At 36.3% G+C, this 21924-nt stretch overlaps 1 protein-coding gene across 2 annotated transcripts; it reads right to left on the bottom strand.

The window, feature by feature from the left end:
- Positions 1-696: 696 nt before the first annotated feature.
- LOC108052185 (AF4/FMR2 family member lilli) lies at positions 697-20105 on the bottom strand. Of its 2 annotated transcripts, XM_044459828.1 has the most exons (3): positions 19978-20105; positions 14076-15062; positions 697-4208 (listed from the first exon to the last, which is right to left on the bottom strand). In XM_044459828.1, exons 2-3 carry the CDS (start codon positions 14850-14852, stop codon positions 2907-2909), a joined length of 2079 nt encoding a protein of 692 aa, XP_044315763.1. In that variant the 5' UTR covers positions 14853-15062; positions 19978-20105; the 3' UTR covers positions 697-2906. The 2 variants fall into 2 exon arrangements, with proteins under 2 accessions (XP_044315763.1, XP_044315764.1); XM_044459829.1 differs by lacking the exons at positions 14076-15062; positions 19978-20105 and adding an exon at positions 6115-6418.
- Between the last annotated feature and the right edge of the window lie 1819 nt (positions 20106-21924).

The following is a 21924-nucleotide window of genomic DNA, read 5'->3' as shown; positions in this document are numbered from 1 at the left end:
CAATTTATTTACTTCTTTTTTACATTTTTATTAATATTATTTAATATTTTTTTAATTATTTCTTTTACTTGTAAAGAAAAATATTACATATTTTGCATTTGTATTTTACAATATCCCTTATATTATTTTTTTATTAGCGAATTTATAATTAAATTGATTTGTATATTTAATTTACAGAGTCCGTGCTTTTCGGTTGTAAAGTTAAGAAAAGTCGGGAGTTCTGAACTTGCGCTCAAGAAAATCAATTGGAAATAAACAAAACCACCGATTCCTGCTGCAGTTTTCCAACACTATAATTGTTCAGCGAAGTTATACACCATCTGAATTTTACATTATAAATAATTTTAAATTAAACTTCCTTATTAACGTATACAAAATGCAATAGAGTTTTTCATCATTATTGAAATTGTAATATATGATAGCATACTTTCAGACACCATTATTAGTGCTTTCAAAATTGGTCTTAACATAAGTTACATTTTAGTCCATGTAACCCATGTAAACTTTGTTTAGACTTTAAAAATCGCCATCTAGTGGAAGTTTTAGGAACTTCTTACTGGTTGCCTGCTTTGGCGCTCTTTTAAAATTATTTAAATGAAAAATAAATCGACATTTTAAATAAATATAATTTTATTTCGCAAAATTACACTAAAAACTGATAGAAACAATCCTTTATTCCCCTTTTATATATGTTTAAAAGATGTGTTTAGTTTATTTTTTAAATAATGGGTTCCTGATACTCCCGCTAAACTTTGCTTTAAAAACCATTTAAACCGTTAAAATAGAAAAAGAACTATATATTTTCGATTCGGCTTTCATTTAAAGCAATATCCCAATCATAAGATTAACCCATTTTTTTCATTTAACAAAGTAGAAAAAAAAACGGCGTTTACAATGCTTGTCAGACAAATAGGTACACACATTTATTTATTTTTTTAGCTGCTGTTTACACATTCAGGAAAACCTAATTTTTGTTTACTTTCCATACGCACTCACACAACATACGCTTGCACATCGATGCCAAACAAATTCTCGCTAGTTTTACAGACAATTAATTTATTCACATCTAATTTTCCATTTTTTACACATGACTTTTCTTTTCAGTTTGGACTTTTGTTGGTTTTTGATTTTTCTATGCTAAGGTAAAAACTACGGCTTAAAAACGCAGCAGCAAAAGCCGAGCTGCATTTCATCATCATCATCATCCGCAACTAACCATCTATCTCTTTCTCTCGTTTATGTGACTATCTAATTTGCCCATATTTGTTTATTAGGTATACATATATATTTATATAAATTAATTCAATGTTTCTGTTTTTTGCTCTGCTTTGCTTTGCATATAAAAATAAAAACTACTTAAATATTATGCAAAAATCATTATGACCTAAAAAAATAAACACGAAAATGTACAATGTTTTGCTTTTGTTTTTGTTGTTTCTTTAACGAACTAGTGACGACAATATTTGTATAATATAGGTAAAAGTTTGCGGTTTCTTTTTGTTTGTTGGTTGGTTTCAGTTGTTGGGTTTTGGATTGGTGACTTTACGGCGACCAGACTTAAGTGACTAAGAAAACATCTCTGTTTTAAAATAAGGTACAATGATATATTATATATTTTTATCCATTTACTTATACATATATCCATATGCAGATATATAGAAAACATATAGGTTTTACAAGTGCCTTTTTCAACGGTTAGCTAATCGGGAACTTGAGTTTCAGTGGTGCCCAAATTGGAGCTTGACTTTTAAGCAGCCGCTATTCCTTGTCTTTACATTAGTTTTGCTTACTTTTCTCCCATTAATTTTTGTATATTTGTTTTTTAGGGCGAGGTCAACAATCAGCAACCAGATAACACCCAGAAGTGGACGATCGGCCCCAAGGAATCGATCTATGGCAAATGCTTCGATTCCTATCCTCGTTGTTGCGGTTAACTATGGTCTATGTAAAGTGTATTTTATAAGTAATACTGAGATTCTGCTAGTTAGATGTCTCAGGTGTGTCGATGACCCCATTCCCAGACCCAATCTAACCTATCTAGTATCTATGTATTTTATGCAGTTTAATATTGAAGTTGTGGACAAAAGCTAAACTGTTGTTTATGCAGCCCTTCGAACAGAATAGAAAGTAACTTTGGTTTGTGTTCTATGTTGCTTTTGTATTTTAATCAGGGAGAGATGGTAGATGAACCACATTTCGGTTTATAAAATTAGTTATTTCATAATAAAAAATAGTAAATAAAAAATGGTTTTATTTCGTTAAATCTATTCTTTTCCATCTCTAGGATTTATTTTGTATTTTAATTGTTAAACCAAATTTGACTAACTCAACATTATTTGTATTATCTAAACATTGCACAGTGGAACAACCGAAATAGATTTCGTTTATTTTAAAAATTCGTTTGACATATTCCAAGTTTAAAAGTTAAAAAAATTTAAATAAATTTTTGTTTTGAATTTCCGCAGTAACCTTCATTAAGTAGGTTTTGAGAATTTAGTAAACAGTTCTCCTATCCGTGAATAAACACATTTTAAACTTAACAACCATCCCAGACATCACCATCTCTACCCCTGTCATATAAGTACCTTTATCCAAGCCCTACTCTGCTTTCTTTTCTATATTTTCTACTTTCACTCCGCCTAAGTAACGCTGCCCCCTTTTCTGCCAAGCTTTGTACAAGTGGTGACCCCGATCCTGGCCAAACTAAAAATAAGTTGTACTGTTTTCTGTATTGGTTTCTGTTTTATCTCTCTGTTGACTATTTCAATTGGAATTCATTTACCATGCTGCGGGGCGAGTAGGCTCCTGCCCAGCCTGATCCTGCTCAAACCCACTCCGATGCCCAGACCCACGGCCCCACCACTTCCGTTTCCCATTGTCGTCGTCCACTTCTTGGGGCGCCACTGTCACTTGGGCTGAATCCTGGCCGAGCGTTCCAGCTCATTAAATTGCCCATAGTACAACACCTCGCTGATTAGCTTCTCCGCAATGATCCTTTGCGTTCGATCCATGGTTCGAAGTTTTAATGATACATTCGATCCAATAAAATCGCAATCATCTCGATTTAGGGACTCTGCGTAAAATGCGGATCCTGCAACGGCCGCCTGGGCGGAAACACTGCTCTTGATGTGTCCCGGACTGGCGGCCGATTCGGTGGCCTCATCGTTATCCGGATCGGGTTCCTCGCCATCCGACATACTCTCCCTCGAACCGAGCAATGTATTCATTAGCATATGACCCGCACTGCCGGCACCGGTTAGTTTTCGCATATTTAAAGGCATGGCGGGTGTGCTGGCATCGCTGCCTCTTGGTGGTAGGACAAAAGCTCCAAAATTGGCCTTCGCCTGGGCAACTCGCAAATCCTGGGCCATGTCCACCAGCTGAAGTCGGCTCTCCTCACCCGCTGAGCTATAGGAACGATGTGATTCGGGTGGTGGCGGTGGTGCAGGACCAACACCACCACCACCAGCCGCCTGGCCATGGAAATAGTCCACCAACTCCTGCTTGATGTCCAGTTCCTCGTGGCCATGATGACACTGCTGCTGCGGCTGTTGCAGTTGTTGCTGCTGTTGTAGTTGCTGCTGCAGTTGTTGCTGCTGCTGCTGTTGCAGTTGCTGTTGCTGCAGGTGGTGCTGCGTGTGTGCATGGTGGTGCATCTGCTCGTGCGCCTGCCTTGGGGTAACCGCTCTTGCTCCGGCAGGACTGTTCAGCAGGTGATTTTTGTGCGCCTCGTGCATATTGGTATTCGGTATGGGACTGCTGCCAGCTTCGCTAAGGGTCCGGTCGGATTTAATGGGATCGCTTGCTGGATCGTTGGCCTCCCTACTACTCGAGCCACCTCCCCCCGGACCACCGCCCAACGGCGAGCGTCGCTCCACCTTTGCAGCCAGTTGGCCCAGGGCCGCTGCCGCTGCCACATCCTCCTTGGTGTTATTGTTATCCTCATTATCCGAGGTATCCATGGGTTTCAGTGGACTCTGCTGGAAATCACTACTGCTGCTGCCACCACCGCCAGCTCCACCATGATAACTCATGGGCAGGGGCACTCGCAATTGCTGGGCAGGCGCTCCACCAACACCACCTCCACTTCCTCCTCGCTCCGAGCCACCGCCTCCAGAGCCCGATATCGGAGGCGAATACTGACCCGCCGTATTCCAACTGTCCAGCGTCTGACTGCTCGCTATCAGCATGGGTATATTGAGGCCCATCTGTAAGTACAAAACGGAACGAATACGAAAAGGTTAGAGATAAGGCATTTTCAGGCGGTGTTCAAAGGTTTCTAACTTCGTAATCGTGACGCAGTCCAAAAGATTGGACCATCGTGATAACAAACGTCGCTAACTTTTTGAGAACTAATAAAAAAAACGAATCACAAAACGTTTTGTAAAGACTATTCTACAGAAATAAAATATATACAAAATTACTAGTTTAGTACCTAAACTTAAATTGTTTAAAATATTAAAAATATTTCACAATAATATTTCTTTTAAAATACTACACAATTTGAAAAGGTGAAATACTACACATTTTTGGTGAAATTATTGTCTGTTTTTATTACTATTCTATAACTACACATTTGTTTATCTTTACCTCCTTCTTTATTATCGAATGGGAGTCTGTTAAAGACCCGATAGTGGAGCTAAAATGTGGCATAAGTATGAATCTAATAAATTCTCGAGATAGCAAGGGAAGTAGATTTTAAAACTAATAAGTAATGATGACTGTTTAGGAAAATCATGTTGACATAGCTCTATTTATAATCTTGTTTTAATTGTTTGGGAAATCATAATAGAAGTTATTAGATTAGAGATTTAGATAGAGTAATGAAAATATTTTATTTACTGAGTTAACTGGTCTTGATGAAGGGCTTTATAAAACATTAGAGAATTATGTATAAGAAAACAATCTAATGAAACATGTTGACTTAGCTTTAATTAGGTTGAAGTGTTACATTTTTTTAAGAGTCATGATGAATTAGTGCTTTTCTCTTTGATAAGAGATAATTGATTAAACAAAATGGTTATGATTTTTGGCAACAAATTTCATTTAAATTAATTAAATTATATTTCGATATTAACTAAAAAGACCAATACTTTGCGTATGGTGGTGTTTGTTTTGTAAAAACAAATCAAATTATGCTTATAAACATATTTTATTAAATTTTCTTTGATTTCACATTAATTGATTATTTGAAAAAATTTAGCCTTTTTTAACCCAATTTTTATAATTCTTTTAAAATGTATGCATAGCTGTTTTAGACGGTTAGAAGTCAAAAGCAATTTGCATATAGCCATAATAATTGGAATTCCCAAAAACATACACTTGTATTGCTTGTTTCCGATTCAACTGAAATTATTTAGAAATTTCTGTTTTTTTTTTCCCCGTCGCATTCCAACGCCGGTCAAAACCCCCCTCGAAAAGTTGTTTTTGTCAATGCTTTAAGTAAATCCGAAACATAAATTAAAACCGAAAGAGCGAGAAGTCGAAGTCTGACCAAATTATGATAATAATGGTAAATAAATAATAATTTGACTGCGTTCAGATCGTGTTTTTTTTAGATACTCCTATATGGCAAACACACGAAGCGATCAAAACAAATTAGCAGACACACGCACTCAGACAGGCGTAAAAATACAAAACAACAAAAAAAAAGTTTACTCTGGCTAACTGAAGTTCGTATGCTCTTGCAGTGATAGTAAATATGTCGGTTGTATATAAATATATTATTTATTATGATGGATTTGAAATAATAATATACCGATTTTAACAAAACTCGTAGTATTTTAAGAAGATTTAAAATGTACATAGTAATAAAATCATATTAACCAAAAATAGTTTAATTCGTAGTCTTAAACTACTGACGATCCGAAAGTTCTGAGGACATTTTATGACGATTCGGGAATATTTTGTTGATAGTTTTATACTGAGCTATTACAAAAAAACAAAACAACATAAACACACTTTAATGGTAATCCAAATTCCAACCAAAAATTACAATACCCCCGGATAGGGTATAGGCAAAACACGCATACAGGTGGCGAAGTGCGCGAACTTTCCAAACAAACCCTCCATCCCAAAGACCCCCTTATTAACCCACTTGCTGCTAAGACTTACGTTTGATGAGTTTACTGTCGCGGCTGATTCCGGAGGAATTCTATGTGTAATCCCTGGGGACCTCAAATTAATGTTATTATTGCCATTGTGATAATGCATTTTTCTTAGCGTATTTATTAAAGATCGGTTTTCTTTTTAGTGCCTTGTGTTTACACTTGTTGTTGCTAGACTTTTTTTGTTTTGTGTGTGCGACGGCAACGCGACTCAAACTCGTAATATTTTGGTCCGAAATTATTCTAGCGGCGTAGAAAATTTTGTTCGTAGTTTTTCGAAAAGCCGAACAACGTGCGAGCGAAAAAGCAAGAGAGAGGGAGAGAGTGAAAAAAATACGTTTTTAAGAGTACGCTTTAAGAGTGTTCCAAAGTGTGGGTGAGTCATTAAGAGACAGATAGAGCGGAAATTAACGGTGTTTTGATCGGAAAATCAGAAGATAGTACAACTAGGGTTAATGATGTTTGCAAGATACTTAGGGATACATATTTAAAATATACTTATGTATTTCCGAATGCATTTTTTTAAATAAAAAAAATGTTTAGTATTGGATTTCTAAATTTAATCTTATTTGCAAAGTTATGAAAATTTAAAAAAAGAACTACAAAAAAAGGGGTTTTTTTGAAATATTTTAGTTTACGTAGTTATATATACATACTTTTGTACATACATATGTACACAACCAGGATAATTTGTATTAAGTAGATCCCAAAACGAAATCAGTATTACATCATTTTTAGATGCATTAAATCGAATAAAAATTTCAACACCGTTACAATATCAATATCACATTTTGTTTGTTGTGTTTTGTGAAAACTTTTGCAAATGTCAGCATTAGTTGGCAAGAGAGTATCGCGAGCCAGAAGAGCGGGACAGTAAGAGTTATATATGTACCTACATACATACATATATAGAGAGTGCTTAATGGTCAGGCGACGGCATTAGCATTAACCTACCCCACGTTTGGGGCCTCAAACGAAAATAAGTCAACAACAACTACAATAAAAAGTTTAATGTGGTCAACGGCGATCAAAGCAAGAGCTCCCTCTCTTTCTTCCCCAAAGGCTATTGCCATCCCTTTCTGTCTGTGCCGATCTCTTTGATTTCGCCTTTTTTGTCTGTCTGAGTTATGGCGTCTAGAACTTTCCATCAAAAAGCTGTGACAAAGAAAGGAGAGAAGTGGAGGGGTAAGGTTTGAAAAGACGAAACTAGAATGCTCTTTTAAGGCTTTTGAAAAATAAATATAGGTTTTTTTTTAATATTGATTGTATAAAGTTTTCAAACAAAACACAAAAATGTAGACATCTTCTAAAATATTTTGTTAACAAAAAAATAAATTTGATTATTTCCCAACTCAAAGAATTATAACAATTCAGATATATTAAATATGTCAAAATTTTGAATTCTCCTTATTAGAACATACTGAGAATTAGAGTTCAACCTGCTTTGTTAATTTTGATTGCCCCCGCTTCTGTTTTTAAGTTTCCCCAACTACGGCGCCCCGACCCACCTGACCCTCCCACACCGCTCCTGCCTATTGCCCTCCCTTTCTTGTATGCTGTTATTGTTGTTGCAGCTGCTTTTGTTGTTTACGCATTCAGAGCAGCGTGTGTATAAGTGCGCTGTGTGCGTGTTTGCATGTCTGTATTATTATTTTGTTAAGGCAAATAAAATAAAACAGACAAGAGAATGAACTCGCTCTCTCTCGCTCCCACCCACTCTCTCTTCCGCTCTCTCTCTTTCTCTCGGCTTGTGTGCAACTGAAAAATGTAAACAAACTGATTATCATCCAATCCAATGAATAAATAACACACTACACAAACTACGCGTCGTCGTCGCTGCTTCTACTCCTTTGGCACGAAATCCGCCCAAGCCCCACCCCCTTTCCCCCCGTCAACCCCCTTTCTGCTCGCTGCCCATTCACAATTGTCGCGAGCTCCCTCTTTTCTCAGGCACAGGGAAACTTCCAAAACTTAAACTCTTCACGTATATTTAAAATAAAGATATTAAAATAGAATTTAATTTTTTGTTTTTTTTGGGAGTTGCACTTATAAACCCCTATAATAAAAAAAATTGATAAGTATAGGAGAATTTTTGAGGACATGTCCCACTCATTTTACCTAAAAAATTAAATGTATCATTAAAAAAAAGGCAATTTTTCTAAGACAATTTAAGTAAAGTGTGTAGAACTGTTGAATTAATGAAGTTTGACTGTATCTATCCCCTGCTCACGCAAATGTTTTTGAAGTACGATGGCGATATTTTCGCAAAAGCGCATACACCGCAACAGCAACAACAAGTTCGGAGCAAGTAACAACAACAGTAACTGCTACACTAACATTAATGAAACTGCCATGAAAACCGCAAGCGCAAGCGCCGCACACAAAACCCCCAATCCCCCTTATTTCCTCGAAATGGGGGATTTACACTGGTCGGGGAGTCGTAAAATTAACAGTGGAACAAATTGCAATTGAAAATGCATTGCGGTATGGTACAGGTGTGTGTTAGTGTATGAGATGGCGCTGTCACCTGGCAGGTGCCAATGCTAGAGTTGCCAAGTGTCTCGTTTACAAGATAATCCAGTAAAAGCTTTGCCTTTTCCAGCAAACAATTTCCATACTATTCCAAGTACAAAAATCTTAGAAATACCTTCAACATGAATTCTTTAAAAATGTATTAAGTCGTATACATATCTTCATGTCTAAACCTAAAGATCCACAAAAATGAACAGCTAACATTTTTAGAGTTGCAATGCTTTTCAGTGAAATGTTTAATATGAGATAGTTTGACATTCTTTCCTAAGACTTACTTTCTCATATTATTGATCTACTATTTATTTAAAATACTAAAAATGTTAAATATTTTGCAAAATTGTTTCATTTAAGTTTCTTCAATTAACTTTAGCTTCTAGTAACTTCATCTGCTATTTTGTACTGCATCCTATCATGAAACATCCCCACCCGTTTTAACTTTACGGCTGCGTCCAAAACTCCCAAATTCTTACATAACTTTCGACGGTGGCAAACTCCAGCGAATTCTAAGCACTCGTCCCCCCCGAATATCTCTTAGATTTTTCGACCCACCCACCACACCAAACCCTATACCCTATCATCATCACTATCATCATTATCATCTAAATAAAAAAAAAAACATACGCTGCGCGCTTGGCTCTAAACAACTTTGCAATGAATGAGTAAACAAAAACAAACGTTGACTTCGCTGCCGGCGTCGCAGTTGCTGCTTATTTGCCTTGCACTTTTCATTCCGACACCGCGGGGGTGGGAAATGGGTGGTTCGTAGGCAATGCAAGGGAAAACAAAACAACGCGAGTTACAACAACAGCTTGATACTCCGCTACTGCTGCCGCTCCAGCTACAACAACAATAGGAAACACAAACAAGAGAAAAGTACACTCGAAAAACTAATTTTGTAAATATTAAGTGAAGTCAAAGAGACCATGAAAAAAATGTTTTTAAATTGTAAAATTATAACATGAAATAACATGTTAGCTTTAAATAGTAGGAAATCATTTAAATATAGCTTGATTACTAAGAAATGATAGCTATATCTTAAAGTACTCCCGGTACTTGCATAAATATCTCTTGGTCCCAAAAATTAAGAATTCTCGTTTTCTTAAAAGAAAAGCTTTATTTAATTGATAACTCATTTTAGTGAATGGAAGTGGTTAGTTTTTGCAGGTGCTGCAGGTTATATGGTGCAAATGGTGGGTGGTGGATGGGAGGCAGTGCGTGAATCGTTTGCTAGCCACAACATTGCGGGACAACAACCGAAACAACAACAAAAACATCAGCTCGTCTTCGGCTTCATCTTGTTTTTGTTTTTTTGTTGTTCACTTGTCTTGAGGAAAATACCGCAGAGCAAAACAATTGCAAAATATGAACAAAAATACATAACAATAAGGGGGCGGTGGGCGTTCTGAAAAGAGGGCGTGGGCGTCGTTGTTAGTGCCTGCACACGCAAATAATAATGACGTAGAAACAAAAAAAAACAATACGAGAGCAAAGCCAAACCAAAACACAGAAAAATAATAGAACAACGCCAGCAGAAACAAATTAGAAAATATAAAATTCCTATGCAAGGAAGAAAGTCTGTTAATTTATTATTTTAAAAATTGTGTTATTAGCCAACAAATTAATGGAATGCCAATCTTATAAAACCGTAAACATACATATACAAATTATTTTATCAGTTAATATACATACATATGTACATATGTATGTATGTAGATATGTATGTATAATATTTAAAATTAACGAATGATTACATTGGTTTTATAAAACAAGAACAAGAATAAGCTTTTAATAAAACGTCAGAAACCAACTCAATAAATTAATTAATAACACAAAATTTTAAAAAAAAAGTTAGGAACTTAAACTTAATACTATATTTTAAAATCTGAAAGTCCTTTTCGAGAGCTAAGAAAGTTGCCTGGTAACCAGCTACTATTTTGATAGCCATAAATGTCGAAATACGTTATGGGGACCACAAAAACCAGAAAACCAAAGGTGACATGACTTGGACAAACAAGTTGCATGTATTTAGCTAAGCCACGCCCCCGATTTCCCCGTGCCCCCCCTCTCACTTGGAAAAAAAGCAGAAAATCAGAAAAGTCCAGGCGCCAAGTTTTATATTCTTTTCCTTGCAAAAATTTCATTTGTTTTCTAGAAACAGCAGCAAAAAACGAGCGAAAACAGCCAGAAGAGAAGGCGAGCAGCAACAACAACTCCTGGCATTTTGTTTTGATAAGTCTGACAAACAACAGAGCCAAAGTAAAAACAAAAGCTTCCAGCGAATCACGACGGACAAGGAGGGAAACTCGAGGGTGCGGTGTCCACTGGGTAACCACAAAACAAAACGTCACTACAGCAACAGTAAAACAAAGACCCAGTCCAGAGCGGAGTTTCAAGACCCAAAGTTGCTATTTAGTCCGATTCATTAATTGGTTAAAAAGCATGGCAGGTAAAGAAATCGTAGTCGTTGTTAACTTTGTTTAAGTAGGGAACTCAAAATTCAATAAACACGGCTATACTGGGTTAACTCAAAAAATAAATAATGTTTGGTAGTTACGCATTCTTTATTATTTAAGCAACCGATTGTTGACATGGGTAATACTGACCCAACAAGCAATGCACAAATAAAAATGGTCAAAAATGTTTTTTAATTGTTTTTAAAACATGTATTTGAAACTCTATTGAACAATTTGTTGGCGGTATAATAAACTGCATGCATAATTATACATTTTATACCCTAAATTAAGCTTACCGTGAAGATGAGAAATGGTTTAAAAAAAGCTTTTAAATTCAAAAACTACAGAACCATTACAAAAATTGTACACAAATTATGATACTTTCAAGTGAGTGTATCTTAAATAACAAACGGAATAAAATGGAACCCGAAAAAATCACCGTAGCAAGTGCTGCGCGTCGCAGTCGCCAACACATTTCGCCGTGCAAAACAAACATTTCATCATACAGAGCAACAACAACAAAAAACGAAGAAGACGATAAAGAAGAAGAGCGGCGACGAAATGTCAGGGCCCCCCAATACACCCCTCTCCTTTCCTCTTACACACTTTGCTTGCCTGGCGCGACAACGCAAATAAAAGCAACAAAAATACCAACAACAAGCAAAGAGACAGTGCGAGAAAAAGGGACAGGGGGAGGGGGAGAGAGCTGGGGCCAATGCCTCACACACACACCACTGCGTATTTCTAAGAAAAATTTATGCGTAAAATTTTAATTCTGTTTTGATCGTCAACAACAAAAGAGCACAAACAAGCGCACACACACACTCTAGGAAGAGAGATCGTGAGAGTGGGGCCATGGGGCCTCTCAGTGCAAAACAGCAAGTCACTTGCGCACATGTTTGCTCGAGCTCCTAAGAGAGTGGGAGCGATCTCCCTCTCTTTTGCAATCTTACTCTCATTTCACAGTTAACCCGAAGCAGTTGTTTTGATTGAAATTAACACTTAAAATTTTGGTTATTTTATTTGCTTGTAAAATTTTTCAATTGATAAGCTTCCAAAAAATAAATTTAATATGTATGTACAAATGTACATTGTTTATAATTAAAAAAAATATTTGTTGCTAAGCCGACAAATCGGCCACACGTGTGCTGTGTTATAAAACATATGACAGATATTTGTAAATAGGCAAGCAATTTAAGTTACATTACAACATTAAATTTAACCGTTAAGTACAATTTATGTTCAGTTTTAAACGTACTGCAATGCTTTCAAACGTTACACGTACAATATCTATGCCAGTTAGAATTTTGTACAAATAAAATATTTCCCTTTCCTAACTCGTCAAAAATAAGAAAAAAACGTTCGTACGTACTTATACAAGTGATACTTTAAAGATAACGCGTAGATACACTTCAGCGCATATTCTGGTTAAATTGAACCGCCCAAATTAAATAAATGTTTTTGTTAATCTATCATTTGTTGACCCCATAGGGTTAAACCTGTTTAAACTCTGTTCAATTTTTCATCATTTTTTTGAATTGGACTTTGATTTTTAATATGAATGATAAGAGGGGGCTCTTTCTACTCGATGCAACACATTTTCTTATGAAAATGAAATCATTAGGGCAGGTATATAAAATTCACATGTCTTGCAAAGTAATTCTACAATCGATTTATGATGATTAATATGATGACTGTATCTATGTTAAAGTCATTGCCCGATTTTTCACATTTATCGTTTGTTTGTTTTTGGTATCGAACAATTTTGTCGAAAACTGATAACATTATTAAGAATCGAGATTTTGTGAATAATATTCTAATAATAGTAATAGACAAACTAATTCATGCATGAGTTTTTTGAACAAGTAGACCTAATTTGAATATACCATGAATTTTGTTTGGATGATTTAGGTTATTTTTATTAAACAAAATTAATTGATAAGAATATACCTAACAAGAAAAGCATTAATAACAAGAAAGGAAAGCTAACTTCGGACGGAGCCGAAGTTGATATACCCTTGCAGAATATTCTGTAAATTATATTCTTCAAAATTATTCATATGATGTATTCTTAATACTCATAAAATGTCCCAACTTCCTAACTTTAAAAACACCAAAGTTATGTCATTTCCAATCGTTCAGTAATATGGCAGCTATAGGATATAGTCGGCCGATCCTTATGAAATTTGGTAGGTCGGATTGATTGGCCAAATATAAAACCTGTAGAAAGTCTTAACTTTCTAACTTTACAAACACCAACGTTATGGCATTTCCAATCGTTCAGTTATATGGCAGCTATAGGATATAGTCGGCCGATCCTTATGAAATTTGGTAGGTCGGATTGATTGGCCAAATATAAAACCCATAGAAAATCCCAACTTTCTAACATTACAAACACCAAAGTTATGGCATTTCCGATCAATCAGTTATATGGCGGCTATAGGATATAGTCGTCCGATCCTTAAGAAATTTGGTAGGTCGGATTAATTGGCCAAACATAAAACTTATAGAAAATCCCAACTTCCTAACTTTAAAAACACCAACGTTATGGCTTTTCCGATCGTTCAGTTATATGGCAGCTATATGATATAGTCTCCCGATCCGGCTCGTTCCGACTTATATACTACCTGCAATAGAAAGACAACTTTTGGGAAAGTTTCAAGCAGATAGCTTTAAAACTGAGGGACTAGTTTGCGTAGAAACGGACGGACGGACGGACAGACGGACGGACAGACGGACAGACGGACAGACGGACATGGCTATATCAACTCAGGAGGTGATCCTGATCAAGAATATATATACTTTATAGGGTCGGAAATGTCTCCTTCACTGCGTTGCAAACTTTTGACTGAAATTATAATACCCTCTGCAAGGGTATAAAAATCCCCGAAAATATTTAATGGGCGATTCCCCTGCTAATTAAAACTTGTTTTTGTATTATTTGTTCTATATATTAAGTGGTTTTTTTTATTTAATAGCTTACCGCTCCGAAATATTTTAGCTCTTTGGTCTTGATGCGTCTGTGCTGCATGGTGGGCTGCGAACCAGGTGCTCCGCCACCTGGACCTGTGGTTGGTGCTCCTCCGTTTCCTGCCGCTGCAATCGTACCGCTTTCGTAGGCCGCTGCAGCGACGGCCGCAGCCGCCAGTCCGTTCAGCCCATTGTGGGCGGCAGCGGCTGCCGATGAGGAAACGGGATTGGGCACCAGATTACCGCCCGAGACGTTAACACCTGGTCCACCTGATCCACCGCCGCTTAAGCTGCCGCCGCCCGCCTCCATGAAATCGAATCGTTTAAAGGCATACCACTTGGACGGATTGGGCTGAATGCCCTGGTATATTTTCACAAACATCTTATGCTTCTCCCGCCGATACTGGGTCAGCAATACGTTCATCTTCCGCTCGACCTCCGCCTTGCTGCAACCGAAGCGTTCGGCTATTTCCGACCACGCCCGGAATCGACATAGTTTATCCTTGTACTTCGGATCGGCACGATTCCATAATTCTGTGTGGCAGCGATACTGCTCGATTAGTTCAAGAGCATCGTCGTTGGTCCACTCCATGATTTTGGGCGAGGTATCGCCGCCACCCACTGCTAAACTCCCTCCCCCACCGATGGGCAGTGGGATTAGCTGTTGTTGTTGTTGTTGGGTTGTTTGGTGGTGCTGCAACTGCTGGTGGTTCAAATACGGATGGTGGTGCGACGTCTGATGTGCGGCTGCTGCTGCGGCGGCTACCACGCTAGCCGTATTGTAGTTCATTTGCCACGCCTCTCGATCGATCGGTGGGTGGTTGTTGTATATTCAGCTCTATATCAACGAGCTTTACTTGATCTTTGCTTCGTTCGGTTTCTGAAGAAAACTCTCAGGGAATGTCACGCGAAATGCACTCAATCAACATTGTCTTTTTGGGTCCTGTCGACTGGGTCTCATTCTCTATCATTTAGCACTTGGTGAATTACTTTTCATTTACTAAAAAGAAAAACAGAAAACAGGGGATTAGAAAAAATATTTTTCAATTTTGCACCTTTTATGGAGCCATCAGATCGTTTATTTGATTTGAAAATTTTAAAAGATATCTTATAATAATTTTTAAGATTTAAAAACGAACTTTGTTTTGGAAAATTGTTTTATAGTAGCAACATAACTTTAGCTTTCAATTAGTTACAATAGTAATATTCAATTTAATCTGTAAAAACAAGTTTTCCTCTGGCATTTATCGTTTTGTTTACGTTATCGCCGGGTTTTTCCCGCGCGTCAAACATTCCGTCCCTGAGTCGAAAGATAACCATGAGTCATTCACACACTCATTCACCACTCGAAACATTTTCAGCGAACTGTTTGCGGCCAAATACGTGCTATCGAACCGATCGCCATTGGTCATTATATTATTATTCCATTTCATTCGGGCCGAATTCGGTTCTCTGTTAACTTATTTGTGCGCCGAGGTGTTAATCAGAAATGGGAAATTTTCAGTCCAGCAACTAAGCATGGCCACAGCAAACTTAACAACCAGAATTTCGGACCCAAAACCGATCATCATCACCCAACTAAAATAGGCTTCTCTGTACAAACCTATGGTCATAAGTCCGGTGGCAGTCAACTTGCTAATTGCCGAGATTTTTATTTGATTTGACATCTAATTGATAAATTTCAAATGACATATAAAATGTCATTAAGGAAAGGGCGGAGAGGAATTTACTGTACGAAAGGAAAACTAAACTAAATATTTTAACATTCTATCGTTTAAATTAGATTTTTGTAATGGGTTCGAAAATTAAAATGGCAAATATTAAATAGTTGACTGTAATTTCGATCAATTATCGATCGTTAGTTGAATTTTAACTTCATATTAATTTCGTTTTCCAAAGAACATTATTATTACAGTGTAATACCCCGCAGTAAAGGTGAAGCAAAACACTTGGCATTTCTATAGCATTTTATAGTATTTCATAATGTAATTTAAAAGCTAAATTTTGGCCTTACTATAACCTTATTTAGCTTTATTTTCTAATCCCTAAGAAAACAATTATAATACTTGTGCCTACAAACAAAAATAGACTCAGACCTCGAGCTTATCGGGGACGTCTCCAAGGGTAGATTAGACAAAATTTTATCTAAACCATGATGTGACGCAAAATTATGAAATACCAGTTGCCGTGACGTAGCTAATTCTTATAAATGTCATCTAAAAAGCCGAGGAAATTCCAAATCTCAGTGTAGGGAAAAACCCAAAACCGATATTGCGTTGCTTTTAGCGATCTAACGATCGCCATTATCTGAACTTTAACTGATCGACATTTGTAATCTTGGCAAACAGTGAAAACAATCAAAACGAGCTTATTCCATTCAGCAAATTCCCTGTTATAAATCCGCAGCAGTTTTTTTATAATCAGTTTACAGAACACGTCATCGTCTGCCTAGGTCAGTGGCACTATATATAGTACACAGTTTAGTATAGTACACATTATACAGTGGAATAAAGTCCGTAGTAAATGATAAAGCAGATTTTATTTGGCATTAGCATATTGACGTGCGATTTTGTCTGCACTGGAAAAAATATAGAAGGAACTTAAGAATAAATTGATTTCCAATGATGTATGTTCAAGTATCTTGTAATATCTGTTTTTAGAAAAAAATGTTCATACAACGCTTGGGATAAGATACAAGTGCCATACTTTCTAATCCACCAATTTATTTTGGGCTCACTTTAGTGCGGAACTTTACTTTAACTGACTGTAATTGATATTATTGTTTATGTGTGTAGTGAAAATGTCGCAGCTTCTGCGAGCGGAGAAAATTCTGCCAAGAAAAACGCGTGAGTGGTAATTTTATTTTTCTTTTTCTTCGTAATCGTGTGTGTAAATGTCACAAGTCAACAGAAACAGAAGCAGAGGCAACAACAAACGATAACAAAGATGGCAAGGCAACTGCTCGCGCCTCGTCATTCACAATAGACGGAAGTGTATTTTGCACACACACAATCTGCACCCAGGGACACGTGCGCTTTCACTCGCACCAATACCATTAAATGGGGTTTATACTATGCGGCGTCTCGCTTTTACATCAATCTTTGTCGAACGTAGATTTTCGCTTCCTGGTTTTGGCGACGAGCGCAATTTGCTCTACGTTTTAGCACTTGTCGTACGTATTTACGAAGCACAAAAGCGGTCAATATAATAGCACTGGATTACAATATAACAGGCATGATCAAGAGTTCTGGAAAATCTATATTTAGATTTTCGAAAAAGACCCTCTAACAATGTTCTGAAATCGACATTTTTTATGTTGATTGATGAATCTTATTGCTTTGGGACTTGTACTAAGTAAATGATATCAAAAATCAAATAAAAAAAAACAATTTAAACGGTTATTTTCTTTTCGAAGTATTCCTAATCATATCAAATATGTTGAAAAAAATTCTTTTTATGGTCTGCGTACTGTCTTTAAATTTTATCACCCATACGTACTGTTAACCATGGTCTAAAATTTATTACAGCATTCCAACCAAAAAATGTTTTTAGTTTTTTCACTATAATGACTCTTATTTAAACGAGATCAATAAGACGACAAGGTAAGAAACGGCAAGAAGATTAATTGTTAAGAGATCTAACTGGCGTACGTATCGTATTAGTAATTTTTATGGAAACTTCGAAACATGTGTTGCACACCAAAATCTGACAACGTGTTTGTTATTTCTTGAATGGTTTCGGATTCTTAGGTTGTGCTAGTGATAGATAATCTCTGTAAACTCCTTTAGGGCTTTTGATAACAAGAACTAAGCTACCGACAGTAACTGTAACTAAAATTACATATGTAGATGTCTTTGTGATTTAGCACATGATTTAGCACACATTATTTCATGAAGTAAATTGTTTAGTAATCGGTTTTTGTCTCCCGACCAAAAGTTCGAGAAGTATTTCTTTTTGCGCAGATTGCTACGCTGCGCAAACAGCTGGATGATTCATAACGGTAAACTCACACACGACACACACAAGTTAAGTTAGAAAGAGAAGGGGTGATAAAACCTTAATTTGTTTTTAGTTCAGTTTGCATGTGGTTTTTATTGTTTGTGTTTTTTTTTGTTTAGTTGTTTGCTTTTGTTGTTTGCGCCACACTCTGCGTCAATTTTTAGCCGCGACACATTTTGGTCTATTTTTAGAACTTGTTTTTTACGCCACGCTGCTTTTTTACGCACTTTTTCGCTCTTTGTTTGTGTTCGGGTGATTTTCCAATTATTTTCCGTTATTGCTTTGAAATTGAAAATGTTTGAAATGTGTTTTTGGCTAGGTTTTTTGGTTTTTTCCCCAGCATTTCAGTCTGCGGCCTCGTTTTATTTTTAAGTAGCACAGTTTTGAGGGATTTACTTGGAATTCTGCGGTTAATTCGATTTTATTTTATTTTGTTGTATCATTTGTACTTTTGTTGTTTACTGATTGCGTATATAGATTTTGGGTTTTTTTTCTGCGTTAAATTAATTTGCATGTCTCAAAGCATTGATTTGTCGTTTGATTACCGAGAACAATTGCGACTATATGGGGACTTTATCAGGAATTTCTAAATGTCACCGTTTCTGTTGTCTTATTATGTGAATCATGGCGGAAATGCTTAGGCTGGCAGTTTTTATTGGATGTTTATTTATAATTTATGTCTGTTGCTTGTAATTGTCTGTGGTTTGGTTTTTCTTTTATTGTACCACATATATGTAAGCACTTAGTTTAGGACTTTTAAAACATTTTCAGCATTTTGATTGCACAGTTTTTTTCCCATCCTTTACTTGACAGTTTCTTTAAACAGTCTTCAACCATTTTGAATTCGTTTAAAATCACTGCCATGTCTGAATCAGAAAACGTTGAATTTGCATAAAATCCATGTTATCCACAATTTAGTTTGTTTTCGCCTTTTGTCATTTTGAATAAAGAAAAAGAAGAAGAGGGAGAGACACCACAGGCCGAAACAAATTAAACAACGCAAAAAGTAAACAACATTCAAAGTGAAATTGAGCACAGAAACTTAAAAATAAATTTCAAGGCGCGCGAATGAAATAAAAAACAATTTACAATCACTCGCACAACACTCACGAACGCACATGCTGCATGGATGGTATTGAAATAAATTTTAAAAACACTTTTTGTGAAATATTGGTTAGCTCATTGGTGTGTTTCTTTATCAAATCAAAATAAATATTTGTTTTCTTAGTTTTACTCAAGGCTGAGTGTGTTTCCAAATATTTAATCAATTGGAATACTTGTTTTTAATTCTCACAATTTTTTTGTCTATGAAAGGAGATTGAGAAACATTTTTGGTAAAATATCAGTTGTCCTAGTTTCAGCGTTATTAGTTATCATATTTAAGCTTTGTAAAGCGTTTAAGGTTTCGTTTCATTTAATTTTAAATATTGTGTCCAATTTTTCGGTTATAACTTGGTAGTAAAATACTTATTAACATTTTATTTATTTTTTATTTTAGCGACGATTTAATTTGTTCGCATAGACAATATTTGTCTTTATTTCACACGATTATCTTTTCATTTTTTGATGTTACAATATCTTTTCTATTTATACATTCAATTTAAATCACTTTTCGAGTTCTGGTTTTATTTAACATCTTTAATTCAAAATACTTTGCAGTTCGATCGTTTTAACCGCACTTTTGGCTTTCAATTCACGTGGGAACACAGTTTAAAAAAAACTTTTGAGTTATTTTACAATGATATGCCCACAGAAATCTGAAGCTGTAATATCCTTATTTATAAAATATTTCAACGTCTGTCAATCGCTTTTCTGTTATTTATTTGGCAAACAATCCGAAAGAGAGAAACAAAAGGAGGCTTTGCCATAAACAAACATCTCCCCCACACACAAGCACACGCACTGGCGATATTTACCGCTATTTCGGAGGCGCTGTTGCGCTTCTACTGCTCCGTATTTTCCCGTTACGCGCGCTATAGATGTACTATATCTTTACCGTTACAACCGCTCGCGAGCACCGTCTGTTGGCGTCTGTTTCGGCAAACAGTCGCAAACCTATTGGCATCGATTTGTAAGCGCACCGACTGCGACGCCGGCAGAGAAATTGAAATGAGCACAGACGGCAGCGCAGCGGCCGGAGCAGAGTAAACAGTTGTTTCGTGGAAAAACAAAACGAACATCGTAATGAAGTTCTCTTTTGGCCTGTTGTGAAATTCTACGGTGCTTTGTCATGCTTAAAGCAACAACAATAGAGCGAGGGGGTGGGGCAGAGAGAGAGCGGGCGGCACGGCGACGGAGAGAGTGAGTGAGATTTAGAGAGAGCTGTGCGCGCCAAAAAAAACACAAGCAGGGATACGGTGGAGGTCACTAAATAATAGCTATAAGAGTTTAAGGTTTTATCAAGTCTACTTTTCCTAGATGACAAAAAGATCTTTGATCAAAAGCATCAGCACGATTAAAAGATGAACAATGAAATTTTGAAGCCATTCCAATACAAATATTGCTTAATCTGCCATAAGAAATGTTATGATTAAGCTTTATCCTATTAGAAAGTTTATTTTTTAACTCTATAAAATTAGTACTCTTAAAAGATATATAATAAGGTTTTGGATGACAAGATCTAAACAAATTGTGAATTTTTAAAAGATTTAAAATGCTTACTTACATATTTAAAATTTAATTTTTATATTAGATGTGCTTTTATTGTCACCTCTGCTGTTTGAAGGCTGACTGCGACGCGACTTCGACGTCGACTGCGCAGTTGTTTTGATAAAGAGAAAAAAGAAACACGGCAGCAACAACAAAAGGGGGGATGAATGAATGGAGGGAGAAGGAGAGTTGAATGGCGAGGGGGAGGGGCACTGCTTCTTGGGCCGCACACACACTACGACACGCGCGCAGCCGAGTCAAACAAACAAATAAAATGTGAAGCAGAAATTGCAAAAAATTAAACAAACAAGTAGACAGGAGCGGTTCAGCGAAAAAAACGAGTTGAACGAACCGAGGTCGACACAAAAAGCAAAAACGTAACCATAAAAAAACATTATCTCAAGATGATTCGCGCCAAAATGAAACGAAATTTCTACTACGGCGTAGTACAATTTCTAAAACAAGAAAACAAAAGAAAGTTCATTTAAGCGTTCATATTTGAATAAGACAAGCATATTTTTATATGTAAATGCTTAAATGAATGCGATTTTGACACATTTCGCGAAACACATATCCGAATATAATAATTATAAAATAATAATTATAATATTTTTATTTAAGATAAGAAAAAATGTTAATTTCGGATTTAAAAGGTAATTCAAAAGCAAGGAACACTTTTTGAGTAATGAAAATCCTTAATTATGATTTGTTCTTAGTATATTGAATAATGGAAGCTCTCTTTAAATGTAGAAAGGCTTAGACTTCTTTTTCTCGACTATAAAAGTTTGAAATATTTTGTAGATTTCATTCTTTTATGTCAATACTTTGTACACACCACTCAAATGGATTTTGCTGAAACTAATTAATAATAGAAATGCAAAGCTGTAAGTCTTCTCTTTTCTCTCGTTTGATAAGTTCGAAATATTTCCTGCTTTTCTATTTCGCTGTTTTCTTGTGTTTCTGTTTCTATTTATTTTTGTTTAGTTTTGTTTGCTCGTTAGCCGAGTGGGCGGTACAGTAGGGGCAGGTGCTCTCCCACTCCCATCTCTTCCTTTCTCTCTCCCACTTGCTCTCCTTACTTGTTTGTTTGTTTTTCGTGGCGTGTTTTGTTTTTGTGCTTGGTGCGTAGTTTTTACGTTCGTCATCGTTCGCCTGGTATTTCCGTCTTCTGCCAGCGTCGCTGCCCATCCTCTGCCACAGCGCTGCCTAAATGG

This window comes from Drosophila rhopaloa, unplaced genomic scaffold, assembly GCF_018152115.1.
Source record: "Drosophila rhopaloa isolate 14029-0021.01 unplaced genomic scaffold, ASM1815211v1 contig_2, whole genome shotgun sequence".
In the NCBI taxonomy this organism is placed as follows: Eukaryota; Metazoa; Arthropoda; class Insecta; order Diptera; family Drosophilidae; genus Drosophila; species Drosophila rhopaloa.
Note: the sequence above shows the minus strand (reverse complement) of the source record. Positions and strands in the feature narration are given on the sequence as shown.